This window comes from Metarhizium acridum, assembly GCF_019434415.1.
Source record: "Metarhizium acridum strain ARSEF 324 chromosome Unknown scaffold_29, whole genome shotgun sequence".
NCBI lineage: Eukaryota > Fungi > Ascomycota > Sordariomycetes > Hypocreales > Clavicipitaceae > Metarhizium > Metarhizium acridum.
This window is the reverse complement of record NW_027094017.1, coordinates 2,408,211-2,427,808: the sequence shown is the minus strand read 5'-3', so window position 1 is coordinate 2,427,808 and position 19,598 is coordinate 2,408,211. Positions and strand designations below refer to the sequence as shown.

The 19,598-nt window shown below is 53.9% G+C and overlaps 7 protein-coding genes across 9 annotated transcripts; 3 read left to right on the top strand and 4 right to left on the bottom strand.

Annotated features, from left to right (window-relative positions):
* Positions 1-3: 3 nt before the first annotated feature.
* Positions 4-2,148, top strand: J3458_004834 (uncharacterized protein). The gene is made up of 3 exons (XM_066118445.1): positions 4-1,057; positions 1,148-1,524; positions 1,581-2,148. The coding sequence occupies exons 1-3, from the start codon at positions 765-767 to the stop codon at positions 2,057-2,059; spliced, it is 1,149 nt and encodes a 382-aa protein (XP_065977049.1). The 5' UTR covers positions 4-764; the 3' UTR covers positions 2,060-2,148.
* A 1,181-nt stretch (positions 2,149-3,329) lies between these two features.
* Positions 3,330-3,737, bottom strand: J3458_004833 (uncharacterized protein; the record flags this gene model as incomplete). The annotated part of the gene is made up of 1 exon (XM_066118444.1): positions 3,330-3,737. The coding sequence occupies one exon, from the start codon at positions 3,735-3,737 to the stop codon at positions 3,330-3,332; it is 408 nt and encodes a 135-aa protein (XP_065977048.1).
* A 598-nt stretch (positions 3,738-4,335) lies between these two features.
* On the top strand, positions 4,336-4,827 carry J3458_004832 (uncharacterized protein; the record flags this gene model as incomplete). The annotated part of the gene is made up of 1 exon (XM_066118443.1): positions 4,336-4,827. The coding sequence occupies one exon, from the start codon at positions 4,336-4,338 to the stop codon at positions 4,825-4,827; it is 492 nt and encodes a 163-aa protein (XP_065977047.1).
* A 704-nt stretch (positions 4,828-5,531) lies between these two features.
* Positions 5,532-8,163, bottom strand: ALD6_3 (aldehyde dehydrogenase (NADP(+)) ald6). Its single transcript, XM_066118442.1, has 2 exons — positions 7,124-8,163; positions 5,532-7,051 (listed from the first exon to the last, which is right to left on the bottom strand). Exons 1-2 carry the CDS (start codon positions 7,794-7,796, stop codon positions 5,997-5,999), a joined length of 1,728 nt encoding a protein of 575 aa, XP_065977046.1. The 5' UTR covers positions 7,797-8,163; the 3' UTR covers positions 5,532-5,996.
* A 428-nt stretch (positions 8,164-8,591) lies between these two features.
* On the bottom strand, positions 8,592-11,727 carry J3458_004830 (uncharacterized protein). Its single transcript, XM_066118441.1, has 3 exons — positions 11,220-11,727; positions 9,970-11,046; positions 8,592-9,908 (listed from the first exon to the last, which is right to left on the bottom strand). Exons 1-3 carry the CDS (start codon positions 11,328-11,330, stop codon positions 9,405-9,407), a joined length of 1,692 nt encoding a protein of 563 aa, XP_065977045.1. The 5' UTR covers positions 11,331-11,727; the 3' UTR covers positions 8,592-9,404.
* A 2,636-nt stretch (positions 11,728-14,363) lies between these two features.
* Positions 14,364-15,915, bottom strand: J3458_004829 (uncharacterized protein). 3 transcript variants are annotated; one of them, XM_066118440.1, is made up of 3 exons: positions 15,736-15,915; positions 15,485-15,672; positions 14,364-15,326 (listed from the first exon to the last, which is right to left on the bottom strand). In XM_066118440.1, the coding sequence occupies exons 2-3, from the start codon at positions 15,638-15,640 to the stop codon at positions 14,886-14,888; spliced, it is 597 nt and encodes a 198-aa protein (XP_065977044.1). In that variant the 5' UTR covers positions 15,641-15,672; positions 15,736-15,915; the 3' UTR covers positions 14,364-14,885. The 3 variants fall into 3 exon arrangements, with proteins under 3 accessions (XP_065977044.1, XP_007810135.2, XP_065977043.1); XM_066118439.1 differs by having other exon boundaries at positions 14,707-15,326; positions 15,485-15,689; positions 15,768-15,915; XM_007811944.2 differs by having other exon boundaries at positions 15,485-15,915.
* A 1,670-nt stretch (positions 15,916-17,585) lies between these two features.
* Positions 17,586-19,473, top strand: MDE1_2 (Methylthioribulose-1-phosphate dehydratase; the record flags this gene model as incomplete). The annotated part of the gene is made up of 4 exons (XM_007811945.2): positions 17,586-18,297; positions 18,363-18,620; positions 18,704-19,219; positions 19,380-19,473. Exons 2-4 carry the CDS (start codon positions 18,448-18,450, stop codon positions 19,471-19,473), a joined length of 783 nt encoding a protein of 260 aa, XP_007810136.2. The 5' UTR covers positions 17,586-18,297; positions 18,363-18,447.
* Between the last annotated feature and the right edge of the window lie 125 nt (positions 19,474-19,598).

Genomic DNA, 19,598 nt, shown 5'->3' with positions numbered 1-19,598 from the left:
CGGGGCTGTCCGATGAGCCGCTGACCAGCCTTTTCCATGGCGGCCAGAGAAGCCATGGCACTGGTACCGAGTAGTACGGAGAACAGACTACGGGGCAAGAGGCAAGAGGAAAAGGCTTTGAAAAGGCAAAAGGCAAAAGGCACACGGCATAAGCCATGGCCACCGACGACACTCCGTGATTCAAGCTGCCAGCCGTGTGGAAGGTGGAAGCCCGGCGTTGCCCCAAAACTCGTAATTAGAGTATTTTATTCCGGCACCGCCCAGCCACTGCCATCCTTGGTCGCAATTTTCTTCCTTTTCTCCTAGGACGACCGCCAAGATCACCGATTCAAGTCTATCGTACCACCTATTCTCTGCATTGTTTCCGGATCATCTACCCGTGCTCAAGGAGTAACACATCAACTGCTTCCCAGTATCAGTTGGCCCACCTAACTGATGTGGGTTTCAGACTGTGAATCGTTATTCGCCCGCTCTTGACATCGCGTCTGCTATTGATAGGAGCTGGACTCCTCAAAAGTCTAGCAAGTGCCTTGCCGCGGGGGGTGTGCGAGCAGACCTTGTTTTTCTCCATCATCCCAGAGAACTTAGAAATAGCGACTCTCGTGCCGGCTAGACGACGACTCGCAATCACTTCTGCATTCCGAACCTTGTACTCCACTGAAACATTAGCCACGGTCGCGTTAGCAAAAGCTCAGGCAATTCCACCTGTAAATTGGATCTTTTCCTACTCCCAAGTCGGACGCAATATAGGCAACCGCAGAGGCATGGCGCCGGGAATTTTGTCCAGTCCACAGCGTTCAGCAGATGCGACCCCAATCACCGCGATGGACGTTGAAACTGCGGTGGAACGGCAGATGGAGCCGGTAGATGAGGATGCTGAAGACGCCACTATTGCCGACCTCTCCCAGCTACGAAACTTCCCCGAGCCGCCGTCGGATTGTCAAGTGTGTGTTGTTGGTGCAGGCCCGGCCGGCCTCATGATGGCGGCGACTCTGACGAGATATGGCATTCATGCCGAAGTGGTTGATGATAGAGCCGACCAAACACCAGTAGGAAGGTAAGGGAGAGAACTTTTACGGCTTGTCGTACTGGTATTTGTAAGTGGCAATGACTTATGGATGGAGAAACTCACGTCTTTATTGCACAGGGCGGACGGTTTACAACCCAAGACGATCGAGACCTTCAGACAGCTACGACTAGCCGATCCTTTACTCCAACGAGGAGTCCGTGTCTATGATATTTCATTCTGGAGAGCCACGAAAGATAAGCCGCTGCACAGACTAGGCCGAGAAATTCATTACCCACCCGTAATTGATGTCATTGATCCGTATATTTTACTGGTTCACCAAGGCATCGTAGAGAGTCTATTCATCGAAGATCTAGCCAAGAGAGGGAAAACGGTGCGCAGAAACGCCGCCTTTGAATCGTATGAGAATATTGCCAAGACCGGCCAGTTGCAAGTAAATTGCCGCACGAATGTAACCCAGGACAAGAAGACTTATACTACGCAATACTTGGTTGGATGTATGCCCCCTCTCAAATTGGCTCATGAGCGCGATCTTTCGCTGACAAGAGTGTAGGCGACGGAGCGCACTCCAAAGTCCGCAAGAGCATTCCCGATGTAGCAGCCATCGGAATGTCCCAGGCCGCAATCTGGGGAGTCTTGGATGGAGAGCTCATCACAGATTTTCCAGACATTTGGTCAAAAACACTAGTATACTCAGAGGAGCACGGTTCTATTCTCATCATCCCCCGTGAGAGAAACATGACAAGGTTTTATATCGAGCTCAAGACATGGGCCACCGAGGATCGTCGCCAGCTCGGCCAGCAATTCGTCACGGAACAAGCCAGGAAGATCATGGCTCCATTCTCCGTCGATTGGAAGTATATTGAATGGTTTGGACGATACCAAGTCGGCCAGCGCGTAGCCAGCCGGGTTCTCCGACGCCAACACCAGGGTGTTCCTCGCCGGCGATGCCAGCCACACGCACTCACCCAAAGCCGCCCAGGGTATGAACACGTCCATGCACGACTCCTGGAATCTTTCGTGGAAGCTTAACCTTGCCGTCCGTGGGCTTGCCAAGCCAGTCTTGCTTGAAAGTTATGAAGAGGAGAGACGGAAGATAGCACTCGACCTGGTCAACTTTGACTACGACACGCCAACCAAATTGCTGGAGGGCGATGCGGTTGCCCTGGCCAAAAACTTCAAGGCAAACGTGCGCTTTATCTCTGGAATCGGCGCAGAATATTCCAGGCAGCCCCTATCAACCGTACCGAGACAGACAGCTTTGCCATTCCCACTGGGGATGCCCGGCCCGGATGTCTCTTGCCTCCAGCGAAAGTCACTCGATACATTGACTCGAACCCCGTGGACATCCAGCTGGACATCCCCATGTTGGGTCAATTCAGGATCTTCCTCCTCATGTGGGATGTCCAACTGGCTGCGCCGTTTCTGTCAACCTTTTGCCACGCCGTTGCTGAAAAAATTCGTCGTTTGTAAGCCAGCTCTCCGCTGCGGCGAGCAAATCCTACGCCGAGCAACCCAGAAAGGGCTCCGCAGAGGACATTTACATCCGTCCGGAGCGCTATACCGCAGTCAGCCACCTCTTTACTTTTGCATTAATCAGTATGTCGCCCAATTCCCAACACCAGCCTCTGCATATACACATCATCATTCAGGCATAGCTAACGAAGCAACAGCAACCATGCCCAAGGAGGAAATGGAATCTTCGATCTCCCAGCCATGCTGCAAGACAGCCGCTGGACTCTGTACCTCGACAACATCCCCGAGCAAGATACCCGCGGCGCCCTGTGCACGAACAAGTGGCTCGGCAACCTGGAGCCAGGCGAGGTGGCCATTGTCAACCGTCCGCCCAGATGGGTATGTGGGCTCTGTCGGACGGTGGGACACAAACGACGACGATTCGGGCGAGAGGGCGGCCGAGTGGCTGGACGATTACTTCGGTGGGTTTTTGCAGATTCCCCCAGCAGTAAAGGGTTAAGGATATGCCCAACAAAAGGAATGGTGGGTAAATTTTACACTATTTCATACACAAGCAGGAAAATTTACCACATCTAAACTCGTTCATGTTTGCACGACTATGTATGATTTTCCTCGGGGGGTGAAAAATAGGGTATGGCATGGCAAGGCGTTATCTAGGTTCATACACACGTATAGTATATTATATTTATACAAACCCACGCTACCCAATACACAAGAAAAGGAAAAGAAGCTCTCGCCACCCACGCTATTCATAGTTTTATGCAAAAACATTACATTCACAGCATGGGCCCCTCATATCACACATCATAATCGTCATGGTAAAGTGCTAAAACATCAAAACGGTCACGTCCCCGGCTTCGTCCTCGCCCACAACCCACCGCTCATCACCAACGATGCACCCCTTGCCCATGAGCTGCGCCCACAAACCATCGTCGAGCCGAACCTCGTCGTCATCTGGGGCTGCGTGTCCCCGGTCCCCGCTGCGATACCGCGCGACCCCCTCGACGCACAGCTGCGGCCGCACATGCACCGACAGCGTCTCCATCATGAAGCAGTGTCTCGCCGTGATTCTCACGCCCGCCAGCACGTCATGGGCCTCTGAAACAGTGAGGTACGGGAAGTCGTCGTGGCGCCAGCACGGCGTCCTGCCGGGCCACGTTGAAATATCATCCTCGTCCGCCTCGTCCACCTCGTCCGCGCAGCTGGCCCGGCAGCCGCGGGGGCAAAACTCCATGGCGTGCTCGGCGAAGCTCCCCCGCCCGCCGCAGTCGTCTACCCATCTCGGCCCGTCGCCCACGAGGGGTATCCCCGTGGTGCGCAGGTGGTGCTGCCGCGGAGGCGTGGCGCTGCTATGCGGGCCCGCGCACCAGCGGTGCTCCTCCTCGACGAAGAAGACGTGGCCCGTGGGCGAGCGCGCGTCCGCGTCCCAGGTGTTTCGGTCGAGGGCGAGGCCTCGCAGCCGGGGCGTGTCGGCCTGCCGGACCCCCCAGCTGGACAGGTCGTCGTCGGCGATGCGCCGTATGATTCTCGGCCCCGGGGAGGAGGACGAGCAGGGTGCCGGCCTGCCGGTAGGATCGAGCGACGGCCGGTAGGGGCTCGGCTGGGAAATGTCCCAGGCGACGAGGCGCTCGAGGGGCGCGTACTCGCCCCACGGCGACCGCGTCGGCTGCCAGATGTAGACGACGTAGTGCGTCGCGTTGTGCGTCGAGAAGAAGCGGTCCTGGTGGGAGGGCGGCAGGCCCAGGTGGTGCGTCGTCCACTCGGACCGGAAGGACACCTGCCGCCGGCCGCGACCGCGAGGCGGCGACGTCAAAGGCCGTGGCGAAGTGGCGATGCGCGGCCTCGGCGCCGTCCAGCTCGTCGTGTCCCTGCTCCTCGCACCACTCAACCACCAGGATGCCGTGGCTCAGCCGCACCCTCCGGACGACCTTGCCGCCCGTGTCGAAGGGCACCTCGGCCTCGTCGCCGCTCGCCAGGTCCCTCGCCCTGTACACGACGGCGGCGCCCGCGGCGGCGGGATACACCAGGACGCCCTGCCGCGGCGCAAACGCCCACACGGGGTCCCAGTAGTCAAAGGCGGCCGTCTTGTCGTCCAGCCTCAGGAACCTGTTCCACGGCGTGACGCCCCGGAGCCTGGGGCTCCTCGCGACGCGCACCTTGTCGACCCTCCAGGGCGTCGCATGGCCCAGGTGGTGATAGCGTCTCGCCAGCGTCGCAAAGACGCCCGCCCAGTCCTCGTCCTCGAGAGCCCCGTGGCGGCCGGCGCGGAGGTGCCCGCGGAGGGTGCGGGCCCTCGAGCGACCGCGGGAAGTGCAAGAGGATGAGGCTGATGCTGAGGTCGGGCCGTACGAGCGCCGAGTGCACGTCACGCGAGATGCGGCGCGACGTGAGGGCCTCGACCGCAGAGAGGTGGGACACGATTTCGAAAAACACCGTGTAGGGGAGGAGAGCGAGGTTCATGGCCGGGGGGTGGCATAGTAGTGTGTTTGGGGGCCGGCGAGGCTGCACTGCTGATGTTGGTCTTCTTGTTGGTTTCGGGGCCGCGTGTGTGTTGTTGCGTTTGAGTTTGTAGTTAGTAGAGTCGGCTGGGCACGGCGATCCACGACATGTTTGCACTTCCTGCCGTGTGTGTAGTCAACATGTGACCTTTTTTTTTTCTCCCTCGTATGTGTTTTGCAACAGCCAAGCAAAGTTCAAAGGGCTAAAAAATAAAACCACGGAACCGACGCACAGCACATATTGATAGTAGCTTACATCCCGTGTTGCGGCATGCGCATCTCGCAGACAAAGGTGTCCGTCATAACTCATCTGCATGTCGAGCACCAGACGTGTCATTCAGCACGGCTTGCCCATCCATGTAATCCCGCACATGAGCCCCTCAAATCAATGGCATTCAAGACAGAAAGTGCCATGTTTCCAATTTTGGGAATGATTCTCGGCTGAAGGGAGGCCGGGTTGGATATGAAGAATAGCAGGTAGGACTTGGTGGTGGCCAGCGGTGCGCTCATGCATGAGCCGTCCATGACCTTTCTGCTTGCTCACAATGGCAGCAGTATGTTTTCTTTTGTTAATGCAAAAATGCCCAGTCCGTTCATGTGCCTACGGAATTCCAAGGGTCAAGTCCAGGCAACCATGTCCAACCCGTCTTCCGCCGGCTACATACATACTCGACACACACGTCACCTCAAAAAGAATCACGCCAACCCAACATGTGGTACGCAAAGCCCTCATGCGGCCCGATTTTACGCTGCATCTATTCACAAGCACTGCCGAGGACAAGATTTGTAGAACCCTATTATATTTTCTCTTGACAAGTTTTGCTCAGGCCAGGCCAGAAGCCGTACTTCCTCCCACATGCACTCATAAGAACTAATTTTTGAACTGAAAATCAACACTCATCTTCAATTTCTCATCGCCTCCGGCCCCTCCCTCCATTTCTCTCTTCTCTCTCCTCTCTCTCTCTCTCTCTCTCTCTCTCTCACACACACACCCTTTATTGCAAAGTAGGCATGTGAACAGCGGCCTTCTTAGCAACAGCATCTTGGCTCTGCCACAGCGCCGTGACAGTCTTCAACTGCGTGTAAAAGTTGATACCTGGCTTTCCATAGAAAGTGCTGGCACCGCCACCGGCAACGCTCTTCTTGTTACCAGTGAAGGAGAACATGGGCAGCGGCACGGGGATGGGCACATTGATGCCAACCTGGCCCGATTCAATGTTTCGGCGGAACGTCTCGGCCGTGGGGCCGGAGCGCGTGAAGATGGCCACGCCGTTGCCGTACTCGTTCTTGTTGATCAAGTCGATAGCGTCGTCAATGGTGTCGACGTTGAGGCAGACCAGCACCGGGCCAAAGATCTCCTCCTTGTAACACTTCATGTCAGTGGTGACGTTGGTGATGAGCGTGGGACCGATAAAGTTGCCATTGGGATACTTGGGGTTCTTGTAGTTGCGTCCGTCAAGGAGGATCGTGGCGCCCTCCTTCTCGGCGCTGTCAATGAGGCTCAGGATGCGCTCTCTGCTGTGGGGAGAAATGACAGGGCCAAGGTCAGCACCGGCCTCGAAGCCTCCGTCAACCTTGAGCTTTTTGGCGCTCTTGGCAATGTCAGTCAGCCACTCCTTGGTCTCGCCGACCATGACTAGGGTGCTGAGGGCCATGCAGCGCTGGCCAGCGGCACCAAAGGCAGCCCCGACGACGCTGTTGACAAAGTGGTTCTTGTTGCAGTCGGGCAGGACAGCAGCGTGGTTCTTGGCGCCCAGGTTGGCCTGGACACGCTTGCCATTGGCAGAACCACGGCTGAAGATGTACTCTCCGGCCTTGTTGCCTCCAACAAAGCTGATGGCCTTGATGGCGGGCTCGTCGAGGATGAAGTCGACAGTCTTGTGGGCGCCGTGGATGACGTTGACGACGCCTTCGGGAAAGCCAGCTTTCTGGACCAGCTCAGCGAGGATCATGGCAGCACCGGGGTCACGCTCAGATGGCTTGACAATGATTGTGTTTCCAGTAATGGTAGCAATGGGGATGCACCAAAGAGGAATCATGGCAGGAAAGTCTACAAGGACGGGTCAGCTGTCAGGTCCACACATCCAAGCAAAGCAAATCAATGCTCTTCACAGGAACTTACTAAAGGGGCAAATGGCAGCCACAACGCCCAATGGCTCGCGATAAGTGCGAGTTTCCATATCCCTGGACACCTCGAGAACCTCACCCTTGAGCAGCTCCGGCGCGGCGATAGCCGCCTCAGCGACTTGCAGACCACGCAAAACATCACCCTTGGCGTCGGCAAAGGTCTTGCCCTGCTCCAAAGTGATGCTGGCAGCCAGTCTGTCCCAGTTCTCGCGAATCAGCTGCACAAATCGGAACATAATTTGCTGGCGAGCGAGGACGGTCGTGTTCTTCCAGGACTTGAAAGCCTTCTCGGCGCTAGCCACAGCAGCCTTCATCTCCTCCTCGGTCATCTGGGGGACACGAGTAACGAGGTTGTTTGTAGCCGGGTCAGGCAGGTCAATGAACTTGTCAGTTGTCGAGTTGACAAACTTGTTGTCGATAAAGTACGGCGTGTCCTCGACGGCTTGGATCTTGTCGTGGGTGTTGGGATAGCTGGTGGCCGTAGAGGCCAGAGCAGCCGTGGGCTTGAGCTGCTGGGCAGTCGCATGTATTCTTCTGGCGGCCACGGCCGAGGAAGAAGAGCCGTTGGAAGGCATCTTGGAGGTGGCAATGGTAGATCGGGGTACGGCTGAGGTCACCGGTGACCGCGTGGCGCTTGCAGAGACGCTTCGTGAGATGAGCCGCCGCATGGTTGATGACACCAGGGGGGGAAAGGTAGATATTATGAGGGGATCAAGGCACTGCTGGCGATGACAAGCAGGCTGGGAGAAGAAAAGGGCAAGAGAGAGAAAAAAAAAGGCAACGTACGGTGGTGGTTACGGAATTTCATACACAAGCCTCCTCTCTCGGAGAGACAGAGGTGTTCTGGTGCCGCCTTCTTAAAAGAGCGGCTACGTGCGGATGTGGGGAGGGGGCCTGGGGCGTTGAGCTCTTAAGCCGGGGGTGGGACAGTGGTTGAGTCGTCAACTGGTCAGTCTAGAAATCAGAACTCCGCACTCTCGACCAAGCCAAGCACTGCTTACTCGGCAATATTAATATTCGTTACGATATAAGTTCATATAACTAGGTTCCCGAGAGCACCGGGGACCGGTTTTGGCTGTTCCAGACTAGTCGTAATAATAAAGCTGTCTGCGGGGTGGCACGGTGCCACCATAGCAACCCCCCGCGATCCCAACGATCCCAACCATGCCAGCAACCCCAGCCCTTGGAGGAAACAGACGACTCGTCGTCCACTTTGCCCCGTCACGAGGCTGAGAGAGCGTGTAAGCATTGGATGGCATATTGCATGCAGTCCGACACTCGCCGTAGGACGCAGACGCCCGGTCCATTCACCCGTGCCGCCCAATTCCGTCATTGCCGACCGTTCCCCCCGACCTCCGACTCACGGAGCCAGGACATCGTTAATCGCCCATCCCTGCATCCATGGTGGTCTCTGCTCTCCGGATACGGCGTACCGCCCTGTCATGTTTCTATCTAAATAGATGCAGCGAGTTGGCGTAATAATAATACTCCGTACAATAAAAATACTACGCACGTGCGGTAGCTAACAAGTTAATTACTAATTCTCCGGAGGGAGTACGCCGCACCCGGACGGAACACTGCTTGCGACGCACCGGCCGGCGCAGCGTGGCCTGGCTGGCCAACTTGAATCAGCAAACAGTAGCAGGAACCTGTCAGGTCTCAACTCCAACATTGTCATATATACACGAACAGCAAAACGCCATACATGGACTTCGTCACACATAATGTCGTGCGGTGAAGCTACCAGGTACTAAACCTCCTCCTGCTTGATATCCTCCTCTCTCCACTCTGCCAATCGTCGGCATCGGAAAGCTTTCCGAACATGCTCTCCCAAACTAGGTTTCACTTTCCAAAGCCAAGCAATCCATGCAACCCAGCAGGCGCTTTTAAACATTTAATCAGATTCATGTCGCCTATTTGTTGTACATGGCAGGGTCCGCCCAAGGCCAGGAACGTCCCCATCTAAATACACGCTCGCCATGTCCTAGAGTCCGTCATCGCTCCCAGGCTTCGTGAAAACGTGGGAGGTAAGGCTGACTAAATTAAAAACCAAAGCATCTCTGAGCAAAACAACAAATAGCAATTAGCAAAGCTTTCTTTTGAACCTTTTTTTTTCTTGCTCCAAATCTGTCGCATACTGTTCTCAAAATTCTTGGTCCATCAAGACGCCAGAGTTCCAGGTTTGTGTTTGTCCAGAATTCATTCATCCCCTTTCCCATTCCCATTCCCATTCCATTCATCCCCTCTCCTTTCTTCCGTCATTTTTAGCAATCGGCTTACGACTGGCTGCGAGTGGCTCGCTTGCTGGCCTCTCCCTTAGCCTTCTCGGCACCAGTCGCAGTAGCCTGAGCAACCTTATCCTTGGCCTCCTTGGCCTTGTCCTTGACAGCGGCTGCAGTGTCCTTGACAGCGGGAGAGGATCCGCCAAGGCCAATGAGACCAACAACAATGGCAGCGAGAGTCACGATAATGGCACCAATGCCACCAGCAACCTCAGGAACAAATTTGATGGCCTCAACAGGATCATTCTTGGCGATGGTGAGGAAGAGATCGAGCTTCTCCTTGATGTAGTGGACAGGGTCATCGAGGAACTTGAGATCAGAGGGAGACTTGGGCTTGTCTTCCTCCTTGGGCTTGTCAGCCTCAGCCAGCGCCTTCTCAACGGGGTGCTTGAGTTTGAAAGTCTCAGCAGCCAGCTTCTCGGCATCCTCGATGGAGTGGCCAATGTAGACGTTGTCGAAGAGGATATCGTTTTGCATCGTCCAGATCTCGAAGCCAATCTAAAGGCAAGTTTAGCAAGTGCTCTCTTTGGTACATCGAATGCCGCTTGGGATTACTTACAGCGCCCATGGGTTCAAAGTTGGCGGGGGTCTTGTCCTCGAAGAAGGCAGGGTTCTTAATCTTGCGAGGAGCCCAAGGTCCCTTGTAGGCAGGATTGTCAATGAACGGGGCAGTCCACTTGCCCTTATAGTCAGGGTTCTTCTTCATGGGCTTGGTCCAGGGGCCACAACCAGAGACATCGGCACACTTGGGGTTAGGGACAGTGGGAGCGACCCAGTCGCCATCCTCTTCGTCGTCCCAGTCCTCAGGTTTCTGGGCCTCAGGGTCGGGGACGGTGAGGGGCTCATTCTCAAGCCAGTCCTCAGGAATGGTGGCCTCCTCGTCAACAATTTCAAAGGGAGCGTCCTCGTCCCAGTCCTCGGGCTTCTTAGCCTCAGGGTCAGGGATACGGGCCTCGTCAACCCAAGTGTCGGGTTTGGAGTCCTTGGGGTCGTCGATCTCGGCGGGGGGGTTGACGGCGGGAGTGAAGTCCTCGAGGAGAGAACCAGACTTGACCTCCTCACCATTCTGCTTGATGGCATAGGTGTTGTTGGGGTGCACAATCAAAGTGTACAGCTCGGTAGTCTTGACGATCTTGGCGGTAGGGGGGGAGGACAGGTGCTTCTCCTCGTACTCGCCAGTCTTGGGGTTCTTGTGGTTGAAGATGAAGTGGACCTTGTTGGTGTGGCCACACTTATCGGGACCAAACATGATGACGTAGGGAGTCGTGTTGCTGAACTCCTCCTGATGAAGAGCCTTGTTGTCGCGCAGCAACTTCATGTAGGCGCCACCGCACTCGAGGCCCTTCTGAAGCTTGACCTCGTACTGAACGACAAGAGTCTTACCCTTGTTGTCAATCTTCTTGGGGAACTTGGCAGAGATGGCGTGGTGGGCAGCCGGATTCTTGACAACAAGGCCTTTGTCGCCAGCCATGCCCTTGTACTGGTAGGGCTCCTCGACAGCCCACTCGCCTACAAAGGCCCATTCCTCCTCATCCTTTCCAGAGCCCTTCATGTCCTTCTTGGCATGAGAAGGCTTCCATCGCTTCTCCCAGTCATCGGTGAACTGCTCGAGGAAGGGAGCTTTCAAGGTGGTGGGCTAGTAAAGCAGGGTGTTAGCTTCTAGATGTTCGGATGAGCTGGCCGGCCTTGACTTGTTGGACAAGTGTCCACATGAGCTGCAAGCACCGAGATGGGCTGCACTGGGCAGAGAGGCCAGTGTGTTCAAGGGCAAAGCTGGGGAGGAAGGAGTTTTGTTCTTTCTTTACTTACAGTAAAGGTGGGAAGTTCGGGGACGACAGGAGACTCCTCAGGCTTGTCAGCGTGAGCAGTGCCAGCCAAGATGGCGGCAGAGACAGCCGCAGCAGCAGCATTGAACTTCATGGTATCGACAGAATACGACCAGCAGGTTGGGGAATGCAAAGACTACGACCAAGAGCGCACAGCGCAAGTCGGTTCAGAATATAGGCAAGGCAGGAAGACAAGCTCCAGAGGGTGTCAATTGGTGCCAATGCCAGGGCTCGAGGAGTGGCTTAGGATTCCAAGAGGAAGTTGAAGAAGAATCGGAAGAGAGATGAGATGAGCGAAGGTAAAGTGGCTCGTGGAGAAGTTTACTTAAGGACAGCAAAGCTGGAGCTGGCAGGGCCTGGGGTGGTTAAGGACACGTCGACTGGTAGAAGCTGCTCGAGCCTGGCAGGGGACAATGAGCCCCAAACTTTTTTGGGGCAGCGCTAGAGTGTGCAAAGTCCAAGTCGGCGGCGCCCCAATGCGCAATGCGGGGGGGGGCCGGCCAGACACACTAGCTTGGCAGGCACGACGCAGTTCGGCATGACTAATCAGTTATTTCGAATATCAATTTGATCAAATTGCCAACCCATCTAGGTAGACAGGCTAGTAGCCAGATGCTCCCACTCTCTCGCTCGATCAGCGGGAACCCAAGATGTCGAATTTGGGATTTAGGCGAGCCATTCTATCGTATGCCGGCCAGCATTTTAACTGCAGACGACGACGCCAGTCTGATCACTCTTATTGCACGCTGCTCCTTCCGATGTGCACTATACATGTCAGGCATTTCCCGGATTAATTTACTTGAGTACTTCCCTCGGGAGATGAGAAACGCCAGGCCAGGGAACCGGGAACGTACTGGGTGCTGAGAATGTCTGCAAGGCGTGGTTGTCCATTTCCAGCGGAACCTTTGGCTGCCAGTTGGGGTACGCCCGTTCCTGATTTTGTGAAAATAGGTACACGTATTTTGTTCCTTGGAGCATGTCTATAAGCATAATATTAGCGCATGCTTGTTAGCTCAATACAGCACCTCCTGTATAAACAAGTAGTTAACCTGAGACCATCAAGTTGAACGGACGCCTAGCCAAAACGTTTGATCAGGGTGGGGATGGGCGGGCGTGTGGCTGTGGCCGTGGGATTGTGGCTGGGGGAAGCGCGGCCGGCGGGGGAGCTTGCAAATGCATTGCCAGCGAAACAAACAGAGACAAGCGAGGCTGAGCTTCATTTTCCTTTTGGGCTTTTTTTTGGATTTTTGGACTTTTTTTTCCCGGTATAAACCCGTTCTTCTTTGCGTGTTGGCTTTGAGAGTTCCAAGTAGGATTGAAGAAGAAGAAGAGGCTCTGGCAAGGGAGGCTTAGGACTGAATGATGGGGATATACCTCAGTCTTTATAATTTTTCTTCTCTTTCATTCTTCCACAAGATGAACCATCTCGCATAACGCATTTTGTACCTATTGCGCTGGTAAGATGTGGTTACTGTAAGCCGTGAATAATACCACCAGTCGTGATCGCCATCTATTCTTCTCGAGACTATCACAGCTGATGAGACATTTCGGGACATTGTCCTTATTATGATGCTCGGTCATACAATAGTCAAATTGCAGCAACTGCCCAGGCAACCAAGACATACCTAGGTAGCCATGGCCGTGCCAGGTTTTGCTCCCGGGCCAGTAAAATACTTGCTTGGGATGATGTCTCCCGAATATCGCTTTTCCTCTTCCACCCAAATAGTAAGGCGTTCAAATTGAAGCCTGCTGCAGAATAGAGGTGCCTGAACATAATAAAAAATATAAATAGAAAGCTCAGGCACGCAGGGTTCCAATGCTCACGTTGATTGACTAAGCAACTGGCCACTCACAGTTCAGGGTGTTGGAAACTAACTCAAGTGCCTCTCGCCCGTCTTTTCATCCCATACATCCCAAAGAAGCCCGTCACTAGTCAAATGTCACAGCCCCGAAAAATGACTACTAGCACCCAGAAAGAAGCCACGTGTTATTATTCCCCAAAACTAGGCTTGTAGACTTGCTTTCACCGGTCTTCACGCACAGATCGCTCCGTGACCCGTGTGAGGGGCCTAGAAGCCGAAATGGAAACTCAACTACGCTATACTTGCCCTTTCAACAGGATAACAATGCAGCACCTGAATAACTAAGGCACTACTAAGAAAGGACAAGTCGCCTGCTCTGCCATCCGTTCATGGGCCCCTCCCCACGTGGTGCGAGGGATTTCGGCCAATTCGGCCAAGGAGCCCGGCCGGACATGCGGTTGCGAAGACGGTTTGTCATCATGTGCGAGTTGAGAGGACACGTAGAGGCAAGTTTGCAACACCTCTTCAATAATTCCTCGGCGCAATATTTGCCCTTGCTCCTAGCATGCCTCTGATAGCATGCCTCTGATAGCACGTAGGGTAGCCACAGCAAGAGACGATGTGCATGTCGGGGCTCTCTTGAACTTGCTCCCTCAAACTAAGCTGTATGAAGATATCAATGGCTCTGCTAGGAACGGTACCTATTTCTCATGATAACCCAGAAGATTGCCCCATGCCTTGGTCCCACCGAGTGCCGTGGCAAAATAACTATTTCGTAGGCCCCAGAGGGAAGTTGCTGCCAGTCTGTAGGGTAGCTGTAACGTGAGGCGAGACATGCAATCACTATCTTTGATGTTCATCTACCTGCCTACTACGTACCTACCTAGGTAGGTACCAAAGTTACTGAAGTAGGTGGGTATCTACCAGGTAGGTACCTAATAGCGCGCCAAGGGGGTGTCCTCTGGCTATCATCTATCACAAGACAGCTAAACAGGATTTTTTACTTAATACATAAGACTTCTAATAGTTAGTGACAATTGAAGACCTGTCTTGTAATAGTTATGCTGTCACCAGAACCAGGGGCCGCGCGCGTAGGTAGCTAACCGTACAGGTAAAATTTACCCCATGCATGACTTAAGTACTTAAGTACTTACTGACATGACACTCCATGGATGAGTTACCCAGTCAGCGACGAATTAGACAACCCTCGTAATAACTTATCATGCTAGCCCAATAAGCATAGTGTCACACTAAACGAGACTACAGAGTACAAGGCAGGCCTAGTAAGTAGGAGTGCATTAGTACACAGTCGTGACGAATGATGGTATAAAATTCAAGTTGTCTCCAGTATGTGTCATCTATACTACCAAGTATCTACATTGGCCCGCACAGTATCTAATCAGGCAATGGGTTGAGTCGCGCCAGATGCAAACTGAAGTCGTCCGTCAACGCAAGACTTGTCTCATCCGTTCTCAGCACGAGGAAATGAAGCACTGTATTACGGGCAATAATCGTAGGGAGCGGCGCCATGTACGTAACCTGGCAACAAAAGTACCCCAGCCATGACAAGACTAATTTGCATTGCACATTGCCCATGTCACTAGGCCCAAGGCACGTAATGGCAATGTCGCAGAAAGTTTGAAATCGCAGCAGAACTGATTATCATGGACCAACGCTTTGTTTCATTTTGAACCATATCCAGATTATGGGTATTAACTTTCCCCCTCCCCATGATTTACCGCCCACTCACTACATACAATACAAATACAGGTGCTCCCATTACATCCGCATTAATACCGTATTCCAACCAATTTCAGGCAACCAAAAGATGAATATCAAAATGGGATTTACAGAGCAAGAAGGGCAGCAAGGGCGCCGACAAAGGCACCAGACGAGCCAATAGTGAGGCCGGCAGCGGCGCCAGTCTTGGTAGCAGAAGCTCCGGTGCCAGTCTGGGTACCCGATGCAGACCCCGAGCCAGTGGTCCGGGAGCCAGAAGAACCAGTACCAGAGGCAGAGCGAGAAGGAGAAGCGCCAGTGCCGGTGGCAGTGGCAGTGGCAGTGGGCGAGGCGTCAGAGCCAGATGCAGAACCGCCGCTGTTACCGTTGTTACCGGTACCTCCAGTAGCTTGGGGAGTTCCCTCGCTGGAGACGTAGTAGTACTTCTCCTCGCAAGCCTTTTTGCACTCCCCGTATGCCTTGGACTGTTCTGCGCTGCCGTCGCCCTGATTGCATTTTCTGATACACGCATCGGTGTTTGCGACGTTCTGATCATTGGGAGAAGGAACCTGTGGTAATTGCTCCGTCAGCGAATGGTCCAGAAGATGGGCGAGCGACAATCAATTGGCTAGCACAGTTGGGAGACAGAATCACGCGAACACCAAGTGGCCGGCGCGCGACTAACTACCTAGGTAGCCAATAAAACAAAACTGAAAAGTCAACTTACAGGGATGCAGTGAGCCCTGCATTTTACATCACTTTCCGGGCAGTTCTTCAGACAGGCTTCGGCGGATGATTCAGCGACACTGGCAGAAGTGGTGGCAGACTGAGCGACAGCAACGGCAGCGAGAGCGCCAGAAACGAGGAAGGTGGTGAAACGCATCTTGACGATTGAACTCGATGAAAGTGCAGAAACTTGGACAGTATTAGGGCTGCACTGGATTATTAAAAGGCTAAAGAACAGAAAGAGAGATTGACCGAAGCGAGAGACTTATATATGGAGGACGCACGTGTGAGAGAAAGAGATCGAGGAATAGAATTTCAAGCCTTGATTGAACCGGGGGGGAAGCGAGGTCCTTTATTTACCAGGGGTGACGGGCAGCTGGCGCGGCACGCGCTCCGTATGGTGGGAGCGAAGTAGTTAGTATTCACTTTTTGTTTGTGTCCAGATGTTATTACGCTGTGGTCTCGCCTTGCGCCCTAGCAGCAGCACGGCAGCAAGGGGTCAACGGTCAATTGGTGCCGACAGGAACTTTTCGAACAGGTATTCCGTATCTGGAGTGCTATTGGTGGGACCCGGACGACATGGACCCAATCGCCAGTTGCCAGTTGCCACCAGCCAAGGCAATGTGGGCTCCCCGCTGTCCGTTGGCCGTTTGCGCCACTGGCCACTGGCCAATGTGCCATGGGCCCCGGCCACCCGAGCACCTCAACCCCTGTCGTTTCTCGTGTCGGCCGTTGCTAGTGCCTGTGGTGGTCCTGTTGGTCCTGGTGGTCCTCGAGGGCCAAGTACTGTACATGTCGAGGGCCGAGGGCTCGCGCATTCACAAGCAACCAGGTCCCAAATTGACCGTGATTGGCGCCTGGGGGATCTACAGAGTGACACCATGCACGTCGTACGGAGCGAAGCGGCTTGTACTGTACAACACGCCGTCCTCGTCCAAGGTTTTTCTGCCGAGCTCTGCAAGCGGTCTGGTGCATTGTTAATTACACGATGCCACACAGACACCCTTGTCCCCTACAACGTACGTCTGGACGGAGCAGCCCCATGAGCTGACCTTGGACATTGTGTGAAATCTGGCGTTGCTACTCCGTATTTTATCTCAATGTACTCGGTGGTCTGTATGATTGTGCTCAGCGAGAGGGCATGGCCGCATGATGGACTCGGATTGAAATTGAGCTGTCAACGCGCATCAATCACATCCCACCGCCAGACCCCCTGGCCTCATGGCGGCTAGTAGCAGCCTCCTCCGCACTCGGTGGCGGACGGCTTTGTCCATCGTTGCCAAGTTCGTCTTCTCATCCTGTGGAGGCGGCCGATTGTCGCCCGTGTCACTCCAAGACAAGGCAAGACTCGACATTGCAGTGATTCAGGAGGAATTCTGGTTGCCACTCCGGCGCCGAAAACAGTGCCTGGCTTGTAATGACGTCCTTGTTGTTTGTTATGATTGAGCTGGTCCTATTACTCCGTACTGTGACTGTGATTCATCTCCCGGGGAACAGCTCCAGGCCCATTCCGAACGCGAGCAAATTTCCAGATGTCCTCAGACAGCCCTCGTAGAGGGAGCATGTTGACATGGACGCTGAGTCGTTGACGGGGTTGTGCACTGAACAATGCGGCACCTGACATGCTTGTGACGTCGTCTTCCCCCCCCTTTGGGTAACCTTCAGCCCTTTCATGTCCGGAAATTGAGCCAGGCGCTTGTCCCAGGTGCGACATCCCTTTGGCTGTGCTAAGGTGCCAGTCAGGTATCGAATTCTGGTTTTAGCCAATTAAAAACCCTACATTTAAAGATACTTAACCCCGCTAGGAAATAATAAGATGATAGAAGTACTAGCAATGCTGTGAGTTACAAAGAGCTACATCGCACATATTACAGCCGAACCTAGCGTATGGGGCCTTTTTGACGCTAAAAAGGTACCCGTTAGGTATCGCAGAAAAAATGGGGCCGATACCTGACTGGCACCTTAGCACAGCCAAAGGGATGGGCTCACTCAACAAGCCTGTCACGGGTCCATGCAGTACTGGCCTAATCTGTTGATTTCGGGATTAAAGGGCGGGAGAGTCGATGCATGAGTGGCACAAAGGATATCGAGCATGAAGCTCCGTCGAAAATACGAGATCGGGCCTTTGCTCGTGTTTCTTTGGTAGTCAGTTGCCCAAGATCTGCGGACCGCTTGCTCAAGGTGCTCTCTGGACAATGTCGAGGGACTGGTACGCGGAGTATTAGGTAAAGCTCTCGTGGCCACCATGGAAAGTTCAGCCGTCGCGTCTGTAGCGCGTCGTGGCTGCACATAGCCCACCTTACTCCATAAAAAAAGACAAAGTCCTTACTTTTTTGTACCGCTACGCCCTAGTAAAAAGGCAATAATACAAACGGGCCCGGCGCTGCGACAGCTTGAACTGCTCAGTGCTGACTGCGAGAAATTCGAGACATTTGCTGGAAAGGAGGCATGCCGCGTGTTGAACTTGAAAATGAAATAAAATATAAAATATAATGCGACTCTGTCCTGACTGTCCTGACTCCTGAGTCCTGACACCAGGCCTTGACAAAGGGCGGACTCGTGACGGGTCAAGCCAGCCAACCCTGGCCAACCCGCACTGCGCACACAACCACGAGCATCTATGGAGTAGTACTATTAGAAGCTGCTTGAACCGAGTTCACAAACAGAGTAGATTCTGCTCAAACTCATGGAGCCATTGACCACCCGCAGGCTTGCATGCCATTATCCACGTTTCTACCGTACATGTACAGAGTAGTAATAATAATAGTTGACTCTCTGCGTTCCTCACAAGTCCATGCCACCTCGTTCGTGAAGGTCAGTCAGGCAGCCCCACCCGTGCTTCACCGTTTGCCCAATTCCTCAAACATCACGGCCTCCAGGAAACTCGCCAATTGTGATGAACTACTGACCCAGGGGGTCCCTATACCGAGATTATATCTGAACATATTCGCCGAAACAGTCAGTATGGCAACGCTGCAAGACGTCGAGAAGCCCCGTCTCGACAACGACGCCGCCGACCGGCTCATCACATCCGACAACCCAGAACATCCCGCCAACCTCATCCCCTCGCTGTGCGCCAAGTTTTGGATTCTGGGATGGGTGACGGGCACCGGAGGAGGATGCTCAATCCGCGATGAGTTCGTACCAGACCACCACCCCCGCCTCCCCATCGCCATGCAGCTAGCTATTCACGCAATACTCACAATGACGGCCAAACCAGAGACCTCGTCTACATCGCGCCCTCGGGCGTCCAGAAGGAACTCATGAAAAACACAGACATATACGTGCTCTCCCTCTCCGCCCAGGAGCCGACCCTCAAGCAGCGCAGCTACCTCCGCTCGCCGCCGTGCTACAAACCGTCGCAGTGCACGCCCCTCTTCCTGGCCGCCTTCACGCGCCGCAACGCCGGCTGCTGCATCCATACGCACTCGCAGTGGGCTGTCCTCGTCACTCTGCTCCTCGAGGCCCAGGGCCCCGGCAGCGACAAGGTCTTTGAGATCAACAACATTGAGCAGATCAAGGGCTTCGGAAGGGGCACCACCAAGCAGGGCAACCTGGGCTACCATGACACGCTGAGGATTCCCGTCATTGAGAACACCCCGCATGAGGAGGACCTGACCGAGTATCTGGAGGAGGCCATGGACAGGTATCCGGATACGTATGCCGTGCTCGTCAGGAGGCACGGGGTTTATGTATGGGGGGATAACGTGCACAAGGCAAAGACTATGTGTGAGAGGTGAGTGTTTTTTTTTTTTTTTTTAATATTTTTTTTATTTTTTGGCCTCCCAAATCTCTCGACATGTGTGTGCAGTGAGGAGGAAAACCAAGACCAAAAATGAAAGATAAAGATAGAAAAGCAACGGCTGACTTTTTTTTCTTTTTCTTTTTTGATATAGTCTGGATTATTTGTTCCAGTTGGCGGTGGAGATGAAGAAGCTGGGTATCCCGTGGATCAGTGATATTGCTCGTGTTGCGCCTGATCGATCTTGATTGTTGTTCGCTGTGATATACTTGGTGGCAAGGGAGATATACATGTTTCAACGATCATGAGGCGCATTGAGAATTGAGACCACGGAAGGAGTGCAAAAAGTTCAAGAGCTGTCAATCTTCAACAG